Source organism: Thamnophis sirtalis, unplaced genomic scaffold, assembly GCF_051295495.1.
Source record: "Thamnophis sirtalis isolate CommonGarterSnake01/CBP01778 unplaced genomic scaffold, rThaSir2_p1.2 scaffold_8, whole genome shotgun sequence".
In the NCBI taxonomy this organism is placed as follows: Eukaryota; Metazoa; Chordata; class Lepidosauria; order Squamata; family Natricidae; genus Thamnophis; species Thamnophis sirtalis.
In genome coordinates, this window is record NW_028261388.1 from 3,076,449 (window position 1) to 3,093,544 (window position 17,096).

At 51.3% G+C, this 17,096-nt stretch overlaps 2 protein-coding genes across 2 annotated transcripts in view; one reads left to right on the forward strand and one right to left on the reverse strand.

Annotated features, from left to right (window-relative positions):
- LOC148044261 (glycerophosphodiester phosphodiesterase 2-like) overlaps positions 1–4,852 on the forward strand; it is a gene marked incomplete in the record, with an annotated part of 159,072 nt that extends 154,220 nt beyond the window's left edge. The window contains 2 exon segments of the mRNA XM_087720973.1: positions 577–689; positions 4,695–4,852. Coding sequence (XP_087577099.1) covers positions 577–689; positions 4,695–4,813 — 232 coding nt within the window.
- Positions 4,853–10,457: 5,605 nt separating this feature from the next.
- On the reverse strand, positions 10,458–11,243 carry LOC148044262 (uncharacterized). The gene has a single exon (XM_087722022.1). It carries the CDS (start codon positions 11,241–11,243, stop codon positions 10,458–10,460), a length of 786 nt encoding a protein of 261 aa, XP_087578148.1.
- Between the last annotated feature and the right edge of the window lie 5,853 nt (positions 11,244–17,096).

Genomic DNA, 17,096 nt, shown 5'->3' on the forward strand with positions numbered 1-17,096 from the left:
CTGAATCTGATAGCTTCCCCACCCAGTTCAAAGTTCAAGATCTTGCCCCCCCCACCTCACAAGTCCATCCCATGGTCCAATCTCCCCTCTGCCACCCTGGCAGCTCCCACCCATCCAGTTCCGGCCAGGTGCAGAGACAAAGGATGACCTTGGTTTTCTAGAAAGAATGTTGTTATGGCTGCATAGCATCTAACTCCGTACGATCCTCCCTCCCATTTCCCCACCATAGAAAATGCTTAGTAGAACAGTAGAAAGTGTGGCAGGCCAAAGATCCGAATAAAAAGATGGCTGCAGGCCTGGCAGTGCCATTTTGCACCATTTTATTCCCAGGCGTGCCTCTCCAGGCCCCTTCGGGTGGAGGAATTATTTTCCTAGCTTGGAAAATGCCCCCGCGTAGGGTCAAAAAAGTCAAGATGGCAGTTGGCCATCGTGCGGCGTGTGTCTGTGGGGGGAAAAATACACGGGGCTTCGGGCGGATGCGGTGGGTTGCTCCCCGGCGGCCCCCCCCCTGCCTTCCCCGATCCAGTGGATCCCCTTCGAAACGAGAACCTTTCCCTTTTTCCGTTCCTGTCCCAGGTGGCGCTTCAGCAGCATTCGCACCTACAACCCGGAGCAGATCATGCTCAGCGCTGCCGTCCGGCGGTCCAGCCGGGACGTCAACATCATGAAGGAAAAACTGATATTTTCAGGTAAGGGGCCGAGGAAAGCTTCGGTAAGCTGACTTTGGTTTTGCCATCGGTTCATTCTGTGGGACGGGTTGACTTGTCGGTTGAGTGATCCGCTTTGCGTGACAAAAAAATTACAGGTGATCCTCACTTAAAAGCCATTCGCTTAGCGACTGTTCAGTTAAGACAAGCCTGGTTTCACACTCAACAACTGCGGCACTTTCTGTTCTGACCGAGGTTTCCCGAGAGCATGAAGCCAACTCCCTGTTGTCCCGACAAAAACCACTTTTATTAATTTGCGGCGAATTCTGCTCCTTCACCTCCAGCAAAGTCTTTCGAGGGAGGATTTACGGTCACAGACCTCATCTGGCTTGGAGAGCTGCCAGGCCGAGATCTGCAAAACCTGGCAAGGAGTCTCGGAGAGTCACGAACCAATGAAGCGAACTGATTGTCTCCTGCAAACTCCACTCCCCTGATGCTCCCTCTTTTAGTTCCTCTGGGAGGGGCCATTCACTGTCCACCTGTGGTTTTACTCCCAAGTCGATCCCTGTTCTTTAGCTGTTCCCTTTGTCTGGCAACTCTGTGCATGCGCACACTGGGAACAGGCTCCAGCTGACAGTCCGATCTCTGCAAAACCTGGCAAGGAGTCTCGTAGAGTCGCAAACCAATGAAGCGAACGAATGGCCTCCTGCAAACTCCACTCCCCTGACGCTCCCTCTTTTAGTTCCTCTGGGAGGGGCCATTCACCGTCCACCTGTGGTTTTACTCCCAAGTCGATCCCTGTTCTTTAGCTGTTCCCTTCATCTGGCAACTCTGAGCATGTGCACACTGGGAACAGGCTCCAGCTGTTCTTCTGCCTCACTGATGTCCGACTCCGGAGGAAGCTGATAACTGTCGGATGGCCCTGGCCCCCTCTCTGCCTCCGACACAGAGCCCTCATCCGAGCCTTCCCCAGACTCCAGGACTGGGCCATCTTCTTCCCCAACCTCCTCACTGTCCAACTCTGCTGACATCTCCACTGGCCACTGACGAGCCTGAAGCTAGTTGTTTCTTGCAGACGTTTCTTGACCCAGCTAGGGAACATCATCAGTGCTCAACTAGTCTTAAGTCGGGTGAGGAAACGCCTGCAAGAAAGAACCAAGAAAACTCGAGAGAGCGCCAAGGAGCCGTCAAACGCCGAACCCTGAGCGAAAAAAAGATTCTCCTTCCGTCAGCCAAATTGTCTTTTGAACCCTGTCTTGCAGGTTCTAGCCTCTAGAGGGCGCCAGGCTGCCAGACTTGGGTGTTTTCCTTCAGCCTGGAGCGTAAGTCTGCTTTCAAAGGCTGGCATTAACCGCAGGAGCACGGTGACGGGGCAGCCGCCGGAAGGGGCCAGGGGTGGGGGGGGCATCCTTGGCTTGCTTTGATCACTTGGGGAAGTTGGCGCTAACCTCCAGGCCTTTCCTGGTCGCGGTTCGGTTCGGGAGCGGCCGTCCTCCTCTTCGCTCTTCCTCTTCTGAAAGGCGGGAGCAAAAGGGGCGGACGGATTTCGGAGGGATCCCCGCAGCCCCAGGCGGCTGTGTTGGCAGAGGGGGGGCCTTGGGCACGCAGGGAAAGCCGGGGTGGGGGTGGGGGGAAGTGTCCCGATAAAGGGGCTTTGGACCCCTTGAGCCCGAGATAGCTGGGCTGCTGGGGCTTTTGAAATGGGAGTCTGCCTTCCCCTCCCTCTCCTCTCCTCCCCCCACCCCCGTCTCCTTCCTCTCCTTTCGGTTCTGTCCCTTCCCCTCCCTCTCCTCCCTTTCTCTCCCTCTCCCTCTCCTCCCTTTCTCTCCTTCCCTCTCCTCCCTTTCCCTTCCTTCCCCTTCCCCTCCTCTTTCTGTCCTCTTCACTCCTCCCCTGCCTTTCCCTCCCTCTCCACCCCTCCCCTTTCTGTCCTCCCCTCTCCTCCTCTGTCTCCTCCCTTCCTCTCTTCTCTCTTCCCACACCACCCCTTCCCCTCCCTCTCCTCCCTTTCTTTCCCTCTCCTCCCTTTCCTTCTCCTTCCCCTTCCTCTCCTCTTTCTGTCCCCTTCACTCCTCCCCTGCCTTTCCCTCCCTCTCCACCCCTCCCCTTTCTGTCCTCCCCTCTCCTCCTCTGTCTCCTCCCTTCCTCTCTTCTCTCTTTTGCACACCACCCCTTCCCCTCCCTCTCCTCCCTTTCTCTCCCTCTCCTCCCTTTCCTTCTCCTTCCCCTTCCTCTCCTCTTTCTGTCCCCTTCACTCCTCCCCTGCCTTTCCCTCCCTCTCCACCCCTCCCCTTTCTGTCCTCCCCTCTCCTCCTCTGTCTCCTCCCTTCCTCTCTTCTCTCTTTCCCACACCACCCCTTCCCCTCCCTCTCCTCCCTTTCTTTCCCTCTCCTCCCTTTCCTTCTCCTTCCCCTTCCTCTCCTCTTTCTGTCCCCTTCACTCCTCCCCTGCCTTTCCCTCCCTCTCCACCCCTCCCCTTTCTGTCCTCCCCTCTCCTCCTCTGTCTCCTCCCTTCCTCTCTTCTCTCTTTCCCACACCACCCCTTCCCCTCCCTCTCCTCCCTTTCTCTCCCTCTCCTCCCTTTCCTTCTCCTTCCCCTTCCTCTCCTCTTTCTGTCCCCTTCACTCCTCCCCTGCCTTTCCCTCCCTCTCCACCCCTCCCCTTTCTGTCCTCCCCTCTCCTCCTCTGTCTCCTCCCTTCCTCTCTTCTCTCTTTCCCACACCACCCCTTCCCCTCCCTCTCCTCCCTTTCTTTCCCTCTCCTCCCTTTCCTTCTCCTTCCCCTTCCTCTCCTCTTTCTGTCCCCTTCACTCCTCCCCTGCCTTTCCCTCCCTCTCCACCCCTCCCCTTTCTGTCCTCCCCTCTCCTCCTCTGTCTCCTCCCTTCCTCTCTTCTCTCTTTCCCACACCACCCCTTCCCCTCCCTCTCCTCCCTTTCTTTCCCTCTCCTCCCTTTCCTTCTCCTTCCCCTTCCTCTCCTCTTTCTGTCCCCTTCACTCCTCCCCTGCCTTTCCCTCCCTCTCCTCCTCCCCGTCTCCTCCTTTTGCCACCCCTTCTCTTTCTGTCCTCCCCTCTCCTCCTCTCTTCTCCTCCCTTCCTCTCTTCTCTCTTTCCCACACCAGCCCTTCCCCTCCCTCTCCTCCCTTTCTCTCCCTCTCCTCCCTTTCCTTCTCCTTCCCCTTCCTCTCCTCTTTCTGTCCCCTTCACTCCTCCCCTGCCTTTCCCTCCCTCTCCACCCCTCCCCTTTCTGTCCTCCCCTCTCCTCCTCTGTCTCCTCCCTTCCTCTCTTCTCTCTTTTGCACACCACCCCTTCCCCTCCCTCTCCTCCCTTTCTCTCCCTCTCCTCCCTTTCCTTCTCCTTCCCCTTCCTCTCCTCTTTCTGTCCTCTTCACTCCTCCCCTGCCTTTCCCTCCCTCTCCTCCTCCCCGTCTCCTCCTTTTGCCACCCCTCCTCTTTCTGTCCTCCCCTCTCCTCCTCTCTTCTCCTCCCTTCCTCTCTTCTCTCTTTCCCACACCAGCCCTTCCCCTCCCTCTCCTCCCTTTCCCCTTCTCTTTCTCTCCTCTCCTCCCTTTTCTTTTCCTTCCTCTCTTCTCCCTGTCTCCTCCCTCCCTCCTTTTCTTTTCTCCCTCCCTCCCTCCTTCTTTCCTTCCTCCTTCCCTTCTTCCCTAGCTCCCTCCCTCCTTCCTTCCTCCCTCCCTCCTTCCTTCCCTCCCTCCCTCCCTCCCCCTAAATTGAGGACTATGGTAGCTGTATTTGAAATCCGTCTGCCATTCTTGCTCCCCCCTCTCTCTCTCTTTCTCTCTCTCTCTCTCTCTCTCTCTCTCTCTCTCTCTCTCTCTCTCCTCAGTCACTCACTCACTCACTCACTCACTCACTCTCTCTCGTTGAGGCAGAACTGTCCGGACTGATCCGTATAATCCAAACACCCCACACGATTCCCTTTCCCCTTTGATTTCGGGCTCCTCTCTTCCTTCCTGCTTGTTGACGCCTCTTCCTTCCTTCACCCCCCCCCCCACAAACCCCCTTTTGCCCCCACCCCCTTTTTCCAGAAATCAACAGCGGCATGGAGGCGATGGATGGATTCTCCTTGTGCTCGGAAAACGGCTACGCCAACGAGGTCGTCACCCCCATCGACCACCGGGAAGGGAAGCCGCTGCGGATGAACTGACGGAGGGAGCCGCCCGGGGTGGGGGGCGCAGTGGGGTCTCCGTGACTCCCGGCGGGGCAGGGCAGGGGGGGCTTCCTCAGCACAGCAAGGAAGATCCGGCAAAATCTGTGCTCCTTTTTTTTTCTCTCCAAACTCCTCAAGCGGAAAAAAAAAAACTTTTGTGTGGGCGGCCTGGAGCCTCTCTGGAAACTGAAGCTGGGCTGGTTTCTTTATTATTATTATTATTATTATTATTTTGTAAAGTTTGTCCCTTTTTCTGTGACCCCCCCTTCCCCGCCCGCTGTGGGCAGCGGGAAAAGGGTCCATTGGTCAGAGGCCGGGGAGCCATTGGCATGGGGACCCCTCCCCTTAACCCCCTGGCTGGACCACGAGCTGAGATGCTGGCCAGGTTCAGCAGAGAGGGACCCTCCCCATAACCCCCAACACCGCCCCCCCCCAACCTCCCAGACACCCCCCCCACCCCAAAATTCCTTTCTTTGGGACAGCGAATGCTAGCTGAGTTTATTTAAAGATGAATGTTGTGGAAAATAAAACCCCTCGCCTTGTGCATCGGCTTCATTTTCTGGGGGGGGGCGGGAGGTTTCACGCAAGAGCGGCTAGGGGCTAGCCGCTGCAACTTCCAACGGTCACTAAACGGAATGGTTGCTAAGCGAATCGGGCTTCCCCCCGTGGAGCCTTGCTTGTCGGAAAGGGGATCTCGTGACGTGGCAACCGTCATAAATATGAGTTAGGGGCCGATTCTGATTGCGTGACCCTGGGGGAACGCAGCGACAAGAGTCAAGGGTGCCAACTGGCCCCGGTCACATTTTTTTTCCAGGGCTGCTGTAACTTCCGACGGTCACTAAATGGAACGGTTGTAAGTCGAGGACTACCTGGTAAATTGTCCCAAATCGTTTTCGGCCTCCCGCCTATGTGTCTCTTCCTGTTTTTGCCACTCTTAAGTTCCACATAAGAGCGGCTACATGATAGTTGCTGTAACCTCCGATGGTCTCTAAACGGAAACAGTTGTAAGTCGAGGACCGCCCGATAAGTTGTCCCAGCCAGCGAGAAAGGTGGTGAAATGGAGTGAAACTCACTTAATGACAGAAATGTGGGGCTCAATCGTGGTCGTAAGTCGAGGACTACCTGTGTGTTGCAATCCAAAATTGCAGTTGGAAACTTGCATTGTTTATTGACCAGTGATGATATCGGGGCCATTCAGGAAGTGGTGTGTGTGTGTGTGTGTGAGAGAGAGAGAGATGGAGATAAATAGGGAGGGAGGGAGAGAGAGGAAGAAAGAGAGAGGGAGGGAGAGAGGGAGGGAGAGAGGAAGGAAGAGGGAGAGAGAGGAAGGAAGAGAGAGGGAAAGAGGGAGAGAGAGAGGAAGGAAGAGGGGGAGGGAGAGAGGGAGGGGGAGAGAGGAAGGAAAAGGGAGAGGGGGAAGGAAGGGAGAGGGGGAGGGAGATGGGGAGGAAGGAAGAGGGAGGGAGAGAGGGAGGAAGGGAGGGGGAGGGAGAGGGAGGAAGGAAGGGGAGAGGGAGGGAGAGAGGAAGGAAGGGGGGAGAGGGGGAGGGAGAGAGAGAGGAAGAGAGAGGGAGGGAGAGGAAGAGAGAGGGAGGAAGGAAGCAAGGAGAGAAAGATGGAAGGAAGGAGAGAAGGAAGGATCTCTCCTTGCTTAGTTTCCACCCATTGCTTCTTGTTCTGCCCTCAGGTGCTTTGGAGAATAGTTTGACTCCCTCTTCTTTGGAGCAACCCCTGAGATACTGGAAGGAAGGAGGGAAGAAAGGAAGGAGAGAAGGAAAAAAGGAGAGAAGGAAGAAAGGAAAGAATGTGGGAAGGAAGGAAGCAGAGAAGAAAGGGAGGGAGGGAGGAAGCAAGGAGAGAAGGAAGGAGAGGAGGGAAGGAAGGGAGGAGAGGAGGGAAGGGAGGAGAGGAGGAAGGAGAGAAGGAAGCATCTCTCCTTGATTAGTTTCCACCCATTGCTTCTTGTTCTGCCCTCAGGTGCTTTGGAGAATAGTTTGACTCCCTCTTCTTTGGGGCAGCCCTAAAATATTGCAAGATGCTATCATGTCTCCCCTGGTCCTTCTTTTCATTAAACTAGACCTACCCAGTTCCTGCAACCTTTCTTCATATGTTTTGGCCTCCAGTCTAAAACATAACCTCCAATACAATGAATTTGCACACTATCAATCAATCAATCAGTCAGCATAGAGCTGTAAGAGACCTTGGAGGTCTTCTAGTCCAACCCCCTTGTCAAGCAGCAGACCCTATACCATTTCAGACAAACGGCTGTCCAGTGTCCTTTTAAAAACCTCCAGTGATGGAGCACCCACAGCTTCTGGTGGCAAGCAGTTCCACTGGTTAATTGTCCTGTTAGGAAATTTCTCCTCAGTTCTAAGTTGCTTCTCTCCTTGGTTAGTTTCCACCCGTTGCTTCTTGTCCTACCCTCGGGAGCTTCGGAGAATAGCTTGACCCCCTCATCTTGATCTGTCCATCCAGATGTTTGCACCTGGCCCAGGTGTCACAATTAGAAGCCATCACTGCAATGAGGAACAAGCCCTAATCTGAACAGACACGGAAGCCTGCTGGATAATGTCAAAAATTAAAAGAGGAAAAAGCTTTTGCTGTTTCCTAGGCAACTGCCTCCCATCTGGAAAAGGTTCCAGAGCTTTGAGATAAACATTTCAGATCAGCAGGTCAGCGGTTCAAATCTCACCGGCTCAGGGTTGACTCAGCCTTCCATCCTTCCGAGGTGGGTAAAATGAGGACCCAGATTGTTGGGGGCAATATGCTGACTCTCTGTAAACCGCTTAGAGAGGGCTGAAAGGCCTATGAAGCGGTATATAAGTCTATTGCTATTGCTATTTCAGGATGTTTTTCTAGAGCAGTGTTTCTCAACCTTGGCAACTTGAAGATGTCTGGACTTCAACTCCCAGAATTCCCAGCCAGCGAATGCTGGCTGGGGAATTCTGGGAGTTGAAGTCCAGACATCTTCAAGTTGCCAAGGTTGAGAAACACTGTTCTAGAGCATTAGCTGTGTTTCATCCGTTGGAAGGGATGTTAAGCCTTAATTTGTTTTTGCTACAATCCCATCCTGGAGTCAGCCACTTCTTCGCTCTCTGCACTTTAATTAAGACATAAATCCTACTTTAAAAAGCGCAGCGGATGGATTCATATAATAAGGCTTGCATAATGAAGCAAACCAAGTTAGGGCTTGGATAAGAGTCCCAGCTTCCAATCTATTCAGACGACAAGTCGAGCCGGTTTAGTTGCGAACTTAGCAACTGCTTTTCCACAAATAAAAAAAAAGCAGGTTTGTTTTAACTTTGCCCAGGTTCGCCTGGTGCACCAATGGCGACCCTACCTGGATCGGGAGGCCCTTCAGACAGTCGCTCCCGCCCTAGTGACCTCAAGACTGGATTATTGTAATGCGCTCTACATGGGGCTGCCCTTGAAGAGTGTTCGAAGACTCCAGTTAGTCCAGAATGCAGCCGCGCGAGCGATTGTGGGTGCACCAAGGTAACACCCACATTACACCTATCCTCCGCGAGCTGCACTGGCTACCTATTAGTCTCCGAATCCGCTTCACGGTGCTGGTCGCTACCTATAAAGCCCTACATGGCATCGGACCCGGGTACCTGAGAGACCACCTCCTGCCAATTACCTCTCTCAGATCGATTAGATCGCACAGGTTGGGTCTCCTCCGGATTCCATCTGCCAGCCAATGTCGGCTGGCGACTCCCCGGGGGAGAGCCTTCTCTGTCGCAGCTCCGGCCCTCTGGAACGACCTCCCTGTCGAGATCCGGACCCTCACTACCCTCCCGGCCTTCCGCAAAGCCACCAAGTCCTGGCTGTTCCAGCAGGCTGGGGAGAGCTGAGAAGCATCTACCTCCACGGAAATTGTGAATGTTGGTTTTGTTTTTAATATGTTGTCTTTGTCTCGTTCTCCCCCTTTCCCTTGTCTTTTGTGAGCCGCCCGGAGTCCTCCAGGAGTGGGCGGCATACAAGACAAATAAATACATAAATAAATACATAAATAAACTTGAATTAATTTGCACCGTTCGTGTGCATGAAGTAGCACTGCAGGCTACTTCAGCTGACTGCAGTTCTGCAGTTCGGCTGTTCAAATCTCACCGGCTCAGGGTTGACTCAGCCTTCCATCCTTCCGAGGTGGGTAAAATGAGGACCCGGATTGTTGTTGGGGGCAATATGCTGACTCTGTAAACCGCTTAGAGAGGCCTGAAAGCCCTATGAAGCGGTATATAAGTCTAACTGTTATTGCTATTTTAGCTGCCCCAGTGAAGAAGGGGGTCAACTTATTTTCCACCAAAAGGCAGGACAAGAAACAATGGATGCAAATTAATCAGAGAGAGAGAAGCAACGTAGAAATAAGGAGAAACTTCCTAACAGTGAGTGACAATTAACCAGTGGAAGCAGAAGTTGTAGGTGCTTTTATCACGGGAGGTTTTTAAGAAGAAACTCGACAGCCATTTGTCTAAAATGGTAGAAGGGACTCCTGCTTGAGCAGGGGGTGGACTAGAAGACCTCCAAGGTCCCTTGCAGCTCTATTCTGATTGATTGATTAATTGATTGATGATTGATTGAGAGTGTGCAAATCCATTGTACTGGAGTTTACGGTTTCGACTGTAGACTAAAACATGAATGGTTGCAGGAACTGAGTATGTCTACTTTAATGAAAAGAAGGACTAGGGGAGACATGATAGCAGTCTTCCAATATCTCAGGGGTTGCCCCAAAGAAGAGGGAGTCAAGCTATTCTCCAAAGCCCCTGAAGGCAGAACAAGAAGCAATGGGTGGAAACTAATCAACGAGAGAAGCAACCTAGAACTGAGGAGGAATTTCCTGACTGTTAAAACAATCAACCAGTGGAACAGAAGTTGCCTTCAGAAGTTGTAAATGCTCCATCACTGGAGGTTTTCAGAAGAAACCGGACAAAAATTTGTCTGGAATGGTATAGGATCTCCTGCCTGATCAGGGGTTGGACTAGAAGACCTCTAAGGTCCCTTCCAACTCTATTACTCTGCTAATTAGCTAAGTGTTTGGTCACTAAATGGTCCCCTAATCATCTTTGTTGCTCTCTGCACTCTTTATAGAGCAGAGGTGTCAAACAGGCAGGCCACCCCCACCCCAACTCCCCAAAGACAAAAAACATAGGTCACGTGACGAGTTTGACACCCGTGTTATGGAGTCTCCACATCTTTTCTACATCGTGGCGACCAAAACTGGATGCTGTATCCCAAGTGTGGCCTTACCAAGGCCTTATAAAGTGGTATTAACCCTTCATGTGATCTTGATTCTCTCCCTCTGTTGATGCAGCCTAGAACTGTGTTGGCTTTTTTGGCAGCTGCTGCACATGGCTGGCTCCTATTTCAATGGTTGTCCACTAGGACTCCAAGATCCCTTTCAGAGTTACTACTATTGAGCATGGTACCACCCGTACTGTACCTGTGCATTTATTTATTGGAATGATACAAATGAATAGCAATCCCCGCAGGTAGAAACGGAGCTCCTTTTTACGTTGAGACGCAAGCTTTCTACGTGGTTCTCCGGGACCCTGCCTCAAAATGACATCAACTCTCTCATCTTCCGGGCATCTTATATACGAGGACAGGGTGTCCGATTCCTGTCCCGAGAAATTCGCCAACGTCAGCGCCGCCTTTTGAAGCACCAAGACTCCATCAGGCAGAGCATCACCTTGGAAAACACCAGCCCGATGATTAAAGCCACCAGCACCCAAGCGCCTCGGGATAGGGTCTCCCTTATCGCTTGGGGGTCTAGCTTCAGCTTTTCCTGCACCGCTTCCAACAGCAGGGAGGGGCCCTCCCAGCAGCAGGGATCCGTCTCCGAGTCGTAGAAGGTGAAGGGCTCCAGCTGCTCTTCCAGGCACAGGATCTCGTTCTCCTGCACGTCGCAGATCTGCTGGAGGCGATCCATCGTGCTCCTCAGCTCGGCCGACTGTTGCTTCTGGTCCGCGTAGCGCCGCTCGGCCGTTCCGATCACCCCTTCCAACTGTCCGAAGTAGCCCGCGATTTGCTCCACCACTTGCTTCATCCTCAACATGTTCTGCTCCCGGCTAGCTCGGTAATCCTGGAACCGGACGAGGTCGTGGGAGACCGCCTGGATTTCGGAGCGGAGAGCCTTGTTGGTCTCGGCCAAGTTCTGGTTTTGGGCCTCCAGGGCGGCCCGGGTGTCTTCTCGTTCTTGGAGCAGCTCCCCAAGTTCTTTCTCTTCCTTCTCCAAGACTTTCACCATGGTGGTCAAGCAATCGATTCTCTCTTCCAAGTTCTTGTTCTCCTCCTTCATGCTCTCAATTTCCTTCAGGATCTTCTGGTTTTCAGCCTCGCGGCTGGCCACTCGTTCTTTCAGGTTGCTGATCTCCTTCTTTAAGCTTTCCTGGGTGGTCTTGGGAAGGGTCTCTGCAGCTTTCTCCATGGGGCTGGAGAAAGGGCTCGGATTCGGTGCCGTTCCTGTGAATTCTCTGCCGATGAACAAGCAAAGGGGGAGCAGTAAGCCAGCATCAAATAGCAATAACACTTAGACTTATATACCGCTTCCCAGTGCTTTCCAGCCCTCTCTAAGCGGTTTACAGAGTCAGCCTTTTGCTTCCAACAATCTGGGCCATCGTTTTACCTCGGAAGGACGGAAGGCAGAGCCAACCTTCAGCCGGTCAGGATCGAACTGCTGGCAGTCTGCAGAGTTAGCTTGCAATACTGCATTGTGCCTACTATGCCACCACAGCTCTTGATTAGATAGATAGATGATAGATAGATGGATGGATGGATGGATGGATAGATGATAGATAGATAGATAGATAGATAGATAGATAGATAGATAGATAGATAGATAGATGATAGATAGATGATAGATAGATAGATGATAGATAGATAGATGATAGATAGATAGATGATAGATGATTGATAGATGATAGGGGACGAATCGGGGAAAACCCATCAGGTTTGCCTACTCACCGAAGGATCCTCAATTCCCACGAGAGAAATGGCCTCCCCCAAACAGCAGAGGCCAAACCTCAACTGTCAGAAGACGCCTCACAGTTGACCTCACAATGCAGGCTCCGTGACACAAAGGAGACAACACACACTCACACTCCAGTGTTGGCGGCAAGCCCTTCAGCACAAAGTCAATACTTGTTGGCAGCCACGCACGAAAGGCTCCTCCGGGATACAGTGATGAGTTGGTTGAAATTTAGGGGGGGGGGAAATATAAAGGGAGAATGCGGATACAGGTGACCAAGAGTTGGAAGGGACCTTGGAGGTCATCTAGTCCAACCCCCTGCTCAAGGAGGAGACCCTATGACAAGAGCCGAGGTGGCGCAGTGGTTAAATGCAGCCCTGCAGGCTACTACAGCTGACTGCTAGTTCTGCAGTTCGGCTGTTCAAATCTCACCGGCTCAAGGTTGACTCAGCCTTCCATCCTTCCGAGGTGGGTAAAAATGAGGACCCGGATTGTTGTTGGGGGCGATATGCTGACTCTGTAAACCGCTTAGAGAGGGCTGAAAGCCCTATGAAGCGGTATATAAGTCTAACTGCTATTGCTATTTCTGATAGTCCAGTCTCTTCTTGAAAGCCTCCAGGATGAAGCTCCCACAACTTCTGAAGGCAACTTCTGTTCCATGGGTGGATTGTTCTCATTGTCAGGAAATTCCTCCTTATTTCCAGGTTGAATCTCTCCTTGGTCAGTTTCCATCCATTATTCCTTGTCTGGCCTTCGGGGGCTTTGGAGAAGAGCTCAACCCCCTCCTCTCTATGGCTCCTCAGATATTGGAAGATTGCTGTCATGTCTCCCCTAGTCCTTCTCTTCCCTAAACCAGCCATGCCCAGTTCCAGCAACTGTACATTCATACATTTTAGCCTCCAGTCCCCTCATCATCCTGGTTGCTCTTCTCTGCACTCTTTCTAGAGTCTCACCATCTTTTTTTAAAGCGTGGTGACCAAAATGATCCAAGTATTCTAGGTGTGGTCTTACTAAGGCTTTTTAGAGGGGCCTCAATCCATAACATTTGACACCCCCTCCAAGAAAAGAACTACACACTTTACAAAATTCACAGTAAAATAAAAAGCCACAGAAACGTAATATTCTCACACAGCCCACGCTGGAAACAAAGCAAAATGAAACCAAAGTTTAAAAAAAAAATATCTCAAGTTTCTAAACCAGGGGAAATAATAATTGTTCCGGACTAGTTTTAATGCAGCCTAGAATTTCAACTAGTTATTGTTCAGCAGTTCTACTGGCCTGTTCTACTGTATGGAGGAACAATCTTATTTCCTGGAAATTTAATCTTGTTTCCTAAACACACACCTTAAGATTTCCCCTTGCTTTTCATCCCCTAGACCAGTGTTTCTCAACCTTGTCAACTTGAAGATGTCTGGACTTCAACTCCCAGAATTCCCCAGCCAGCATTCGCGAATGCTGGCTGGGGAATTCTGGGAGTTGAAGTCCAGACATCTTCAAGTTGACAAGGTTGAGAAACACTGCCCTAGACCACTGGTCGGCAAACTCATTAGTCAACAGAGCCAAATATCAACAGTGCAACGATTGAAATTTCTTTTGAGAACCCAAAGGAGGTGTGGCTTGTTTTGTGGGAGTGGCTCGGCCGTCATGTGACCGGGTGGGCGTGGCCAACTTGGGAAATGTGGTGAAACTCACTTAACGACGCTCTTGCTTAGCAGCCAAAATTTTGGGTTCAATTGTGGTCATAAGTTCTCTTTCTTCCTTCCTTCCTTCCTTTCTTTCTTTCTTTCTTTCTTTCTTTCTTTCTTTCTTTCCCTCTCTCCCACTTTCCTTTCTTTCTTCTTTCTTTATCTCTCTCTTCCACATTCTTTTTCTTTCTCTCTCTCTCTGTGTCTGTCTGTCTGTCTGTCTATCTCTGTGGCTCTTTGTCTCTCCCTCCCTCCCTCTCTGTCTCTCTCTGTCATTCTCTCTCTGTGTCTGTCTCTCCTCCCTCCCTCCGTCTCGTCACTCTGTGTTTGTGTGTGTGTGTCTGTCTGTCTCTCACTCACTCTGTCACTGTCTCTCTCCCCCTCCCTCCATCCTCTCCCTTCCTCTCTCTCTGTCACTCTGTGTGTATCTGTGTGTGTGTGTCTGTCTGTCTGTCACTCATTCACTTAATCACTCACTGTGTGTGTGTCTCTGTCTCTCCCTCCCTCTCCCCATCTCGTCACTCTGTGTGTGTGTGTGTGTGTGTGTGTCTCACTCACTCTCTGTCACTGTCTCACTCTCCCCTCCCTCCCTCTCCCTTCCTCTCTCTCTGTCACTGTGTGTGTGCGTCTGTCACTCATTCACTTAATCACTTACTCTGTGTGTGTGTGTGTGTGTGTGTGTCACTCATTCACTTAATTACTCACTCTGTGTATGTGTGTGTGTGTCTCTGTCTCTCCCTCCCTCTCCCCATCTCGTCACTCTGTGTGTGTGTGTGTGTCTGTCTCTCACTCACTCTCTGTCACTGTCTCTCTCTCCCCTCCCTCCCTCCCCTCCCTTCTCTCTCTCTGTCACTGTGTGTGTGTGTGTGTCACTCATTCACTTAATTACTCACTCTGTGTGTGTGTGTGTGTCTCTGTCTCTCCCTCCCTCTCCCATCTCGTCACTCTGTGTGTGTGTGTGTCTGTCTCTCACTCACTCTCTGTCACTGTCTCTCTCCCCTCCCTCCATCCCCTCCCTTCCTCTCTCTCTGTCACTCTGTGTGTGTGTGTGTGCGTCTGTCACTCATTCACTTAATCACTCACTCTGTGTGTGTGTGTGTGTGTGTGTCACTCATTCACTTAATCACTCACTCTGTGTGTGTGTGTGTGTGTCTGTCTCTCACTCACTCTCTGTCACTGTCTCTCTCTCCCCTCCTCCCTCCCCTCCCTTCCTCTCTCTCTGTCACTCTGTGTATGTGTGTGTGCGTCTGTCACTCATTCACTTAATCACTCACTCTGTGTGTGTGTGTGTGTGTCTCCCTCCCTCTCCCCATCTCATCACACTGTGTTTGTGTGTGTCTGTCTGTCTCTCACTCACTCTGTCACTGTCTCTCTCCCCCCTCCCTCCCTCCCCTCCCTTCCTCTCTCTCTGTCACTCTGTGTGTATCTGTGTGTGCGTCTGTCACTCATTCACTTAATTACTCACTCTGTGTGTGTGTGTCTCTCTCTCTCTGTCTGTCTCTCCCTCCCTCCCTCCCTCCCTCCCCCTCTATGTGTGTCAGTATCTCAGATTCCCCCCCCCTCTCTCTCTCACACACACACACACACACATACTGTGGTCACCTTGTTGAGTGTTCCAACCACATTTGAAACACTCAACAACTTGCGTGCATTTATGGGGTTTTTTGCATCCTTCTGCAGTCATAGGACCAAAAGTATCTGGCAGCGGCGTTTTTCCCTGGGGGGCTCCGCAGAACACCCCAAGACTTCGGAGGAAAGCTTACCACCCAGACCAAGGCCCCTCTCCCAACTAGCCCTTTCTCCCTCGGAGGGCTTCGGAGCGAAGCGTCTGCAGAAGCCCGGGCGAGTGAGAACGGGTCCCTGCCGTTACAAAGTCTCGCGCCTATGTTTTCCACGGCGTGGAGCAGCGGTGTGGCTCTGCGCGGCTGGCGATGACTCCGGGGGACATTCGCGGGGAGCGGGGCCCCCCCTCGTGTTCCTCATCTTCCCGGATGGCCTCTGGAGTCATCGCTCCACGCCATGGAAAACAGGCGCGCCTGCACAGCTCGTACAATTACAGAAAGAAAAAGGAAGAGAACTCATGACCACAATCGAGGCCAGAATTTTGGTTGCTAAGCAAGAGCGTCGTTAAGTGAGTTTCACCACATTTCCCAAGTTGGCCACGCCCACCCGGTCACATGACTGCCGAGCCACTCCCACAAAACAGGCCACACCCCCTTTTGGCTCTCAAAAGAAATTTCAATCGTTGTTCTGTTGATATTTGGCTGTGTTGATTAATGAGTTTGCCGAGCGTTGCCCTAGACATAGAGTTGTTGTGTTTTTGTCTAGAAGTCTTGGAGTGTGCGTCACTTGTATTTGTGTGGCGGGATTGCATCCCCCCCCCGTAATTTATAATAGCTTCTCCTTTGTTAAGATAATAGCATTTCCTCGGTGTGTGTCTTTCTCTGCCCTGAGGAAGAGAGAGACATTAATTTTTAATATGGCTACATTTCCCCATTCAGGGGAAACAGACACCAGCCCAGAGCTCTTAAAGTTGGAAAGTTTATTTTTAATAACACCAGTATATCAAAGATGATAATCCCCTTCCCAAGTTTCTAAATGGATATACCGGAAGCATGGATTAATACATTTATTTTCTCGTTGTTGTTCTTCTGCATTCTGTACCTGTATTTCAGAGCGTTTAGAGCAGTATTTAAGGCATATTAATTGAATGAACAAATATACATACATACATTCATACATAGGTAAAGGTTCCCCTCGAACATCTGTGCTAGTCGTTCCCGACTCTAGGGGGCGGTGCTCATCTCCGTTTCAAAGCCGAAGAGCCAGCGCTGTCCGAAGACGTCTCCGTGGTCATGTGGCCGGCAGGACTCAACGCCGAAGGCGCACGGAACGCTGTTCCCTTCCCACCAAAGGTGGTTCCTATTTTTCTACTTGCATTTTTTACGTGCTTTCGAACTGCTAGGTTGGCAGAAGCTGGGACAAGTCACGGGAGCTCACGCCATTATGCAGTGCTAGGGATTCGAACCACCGAACTACCAACCTTTCTGATTGGCAAGCTCAGTGTCTTAGCCACTGAGCCACTGCCTCCCATAACATACATACATACGTACATAAATATTCTCAACCTTGGCTACTTTCACACGTGTGAACTACAACTCCCACAATTCCTCAGCCAGCAGGGATGTCCTTCAACTCCCAGAATTCCCTCACCAGCATGTTGACTGGGGAATTCTGGGAGTTGAAGTCCACACATCTTAAAAATGGTCGAGGTTGAGAAAGACCAGAATGTCTGGTTGACCTGCCTGGCTTACAAAACTAATTGGAAAGGAGACCACTAAGAAATTCTGAAGACTGTAGAACTGAAAACGAAGACAGCCAGAAAACAACAAATGGATCCCATTGTAAAGTTCTTATTTTTTTTTTTTTTTTACTATATCGGTTACTGGGGGATCTGTCCAAAGTTTTCTAGTCCTGAACGGAAAGAGGGAATGGTTGGTATCCAGGGTGCTGTCCAGCATTGTTCAGAAAATAATGTACACGACAAGGAATTAACAGAAAAATGTAAATTCTGCTTGAAAACGGAAGGTTGTAATTCCAACGGACAATGAGAATGGTGTGAATGTGG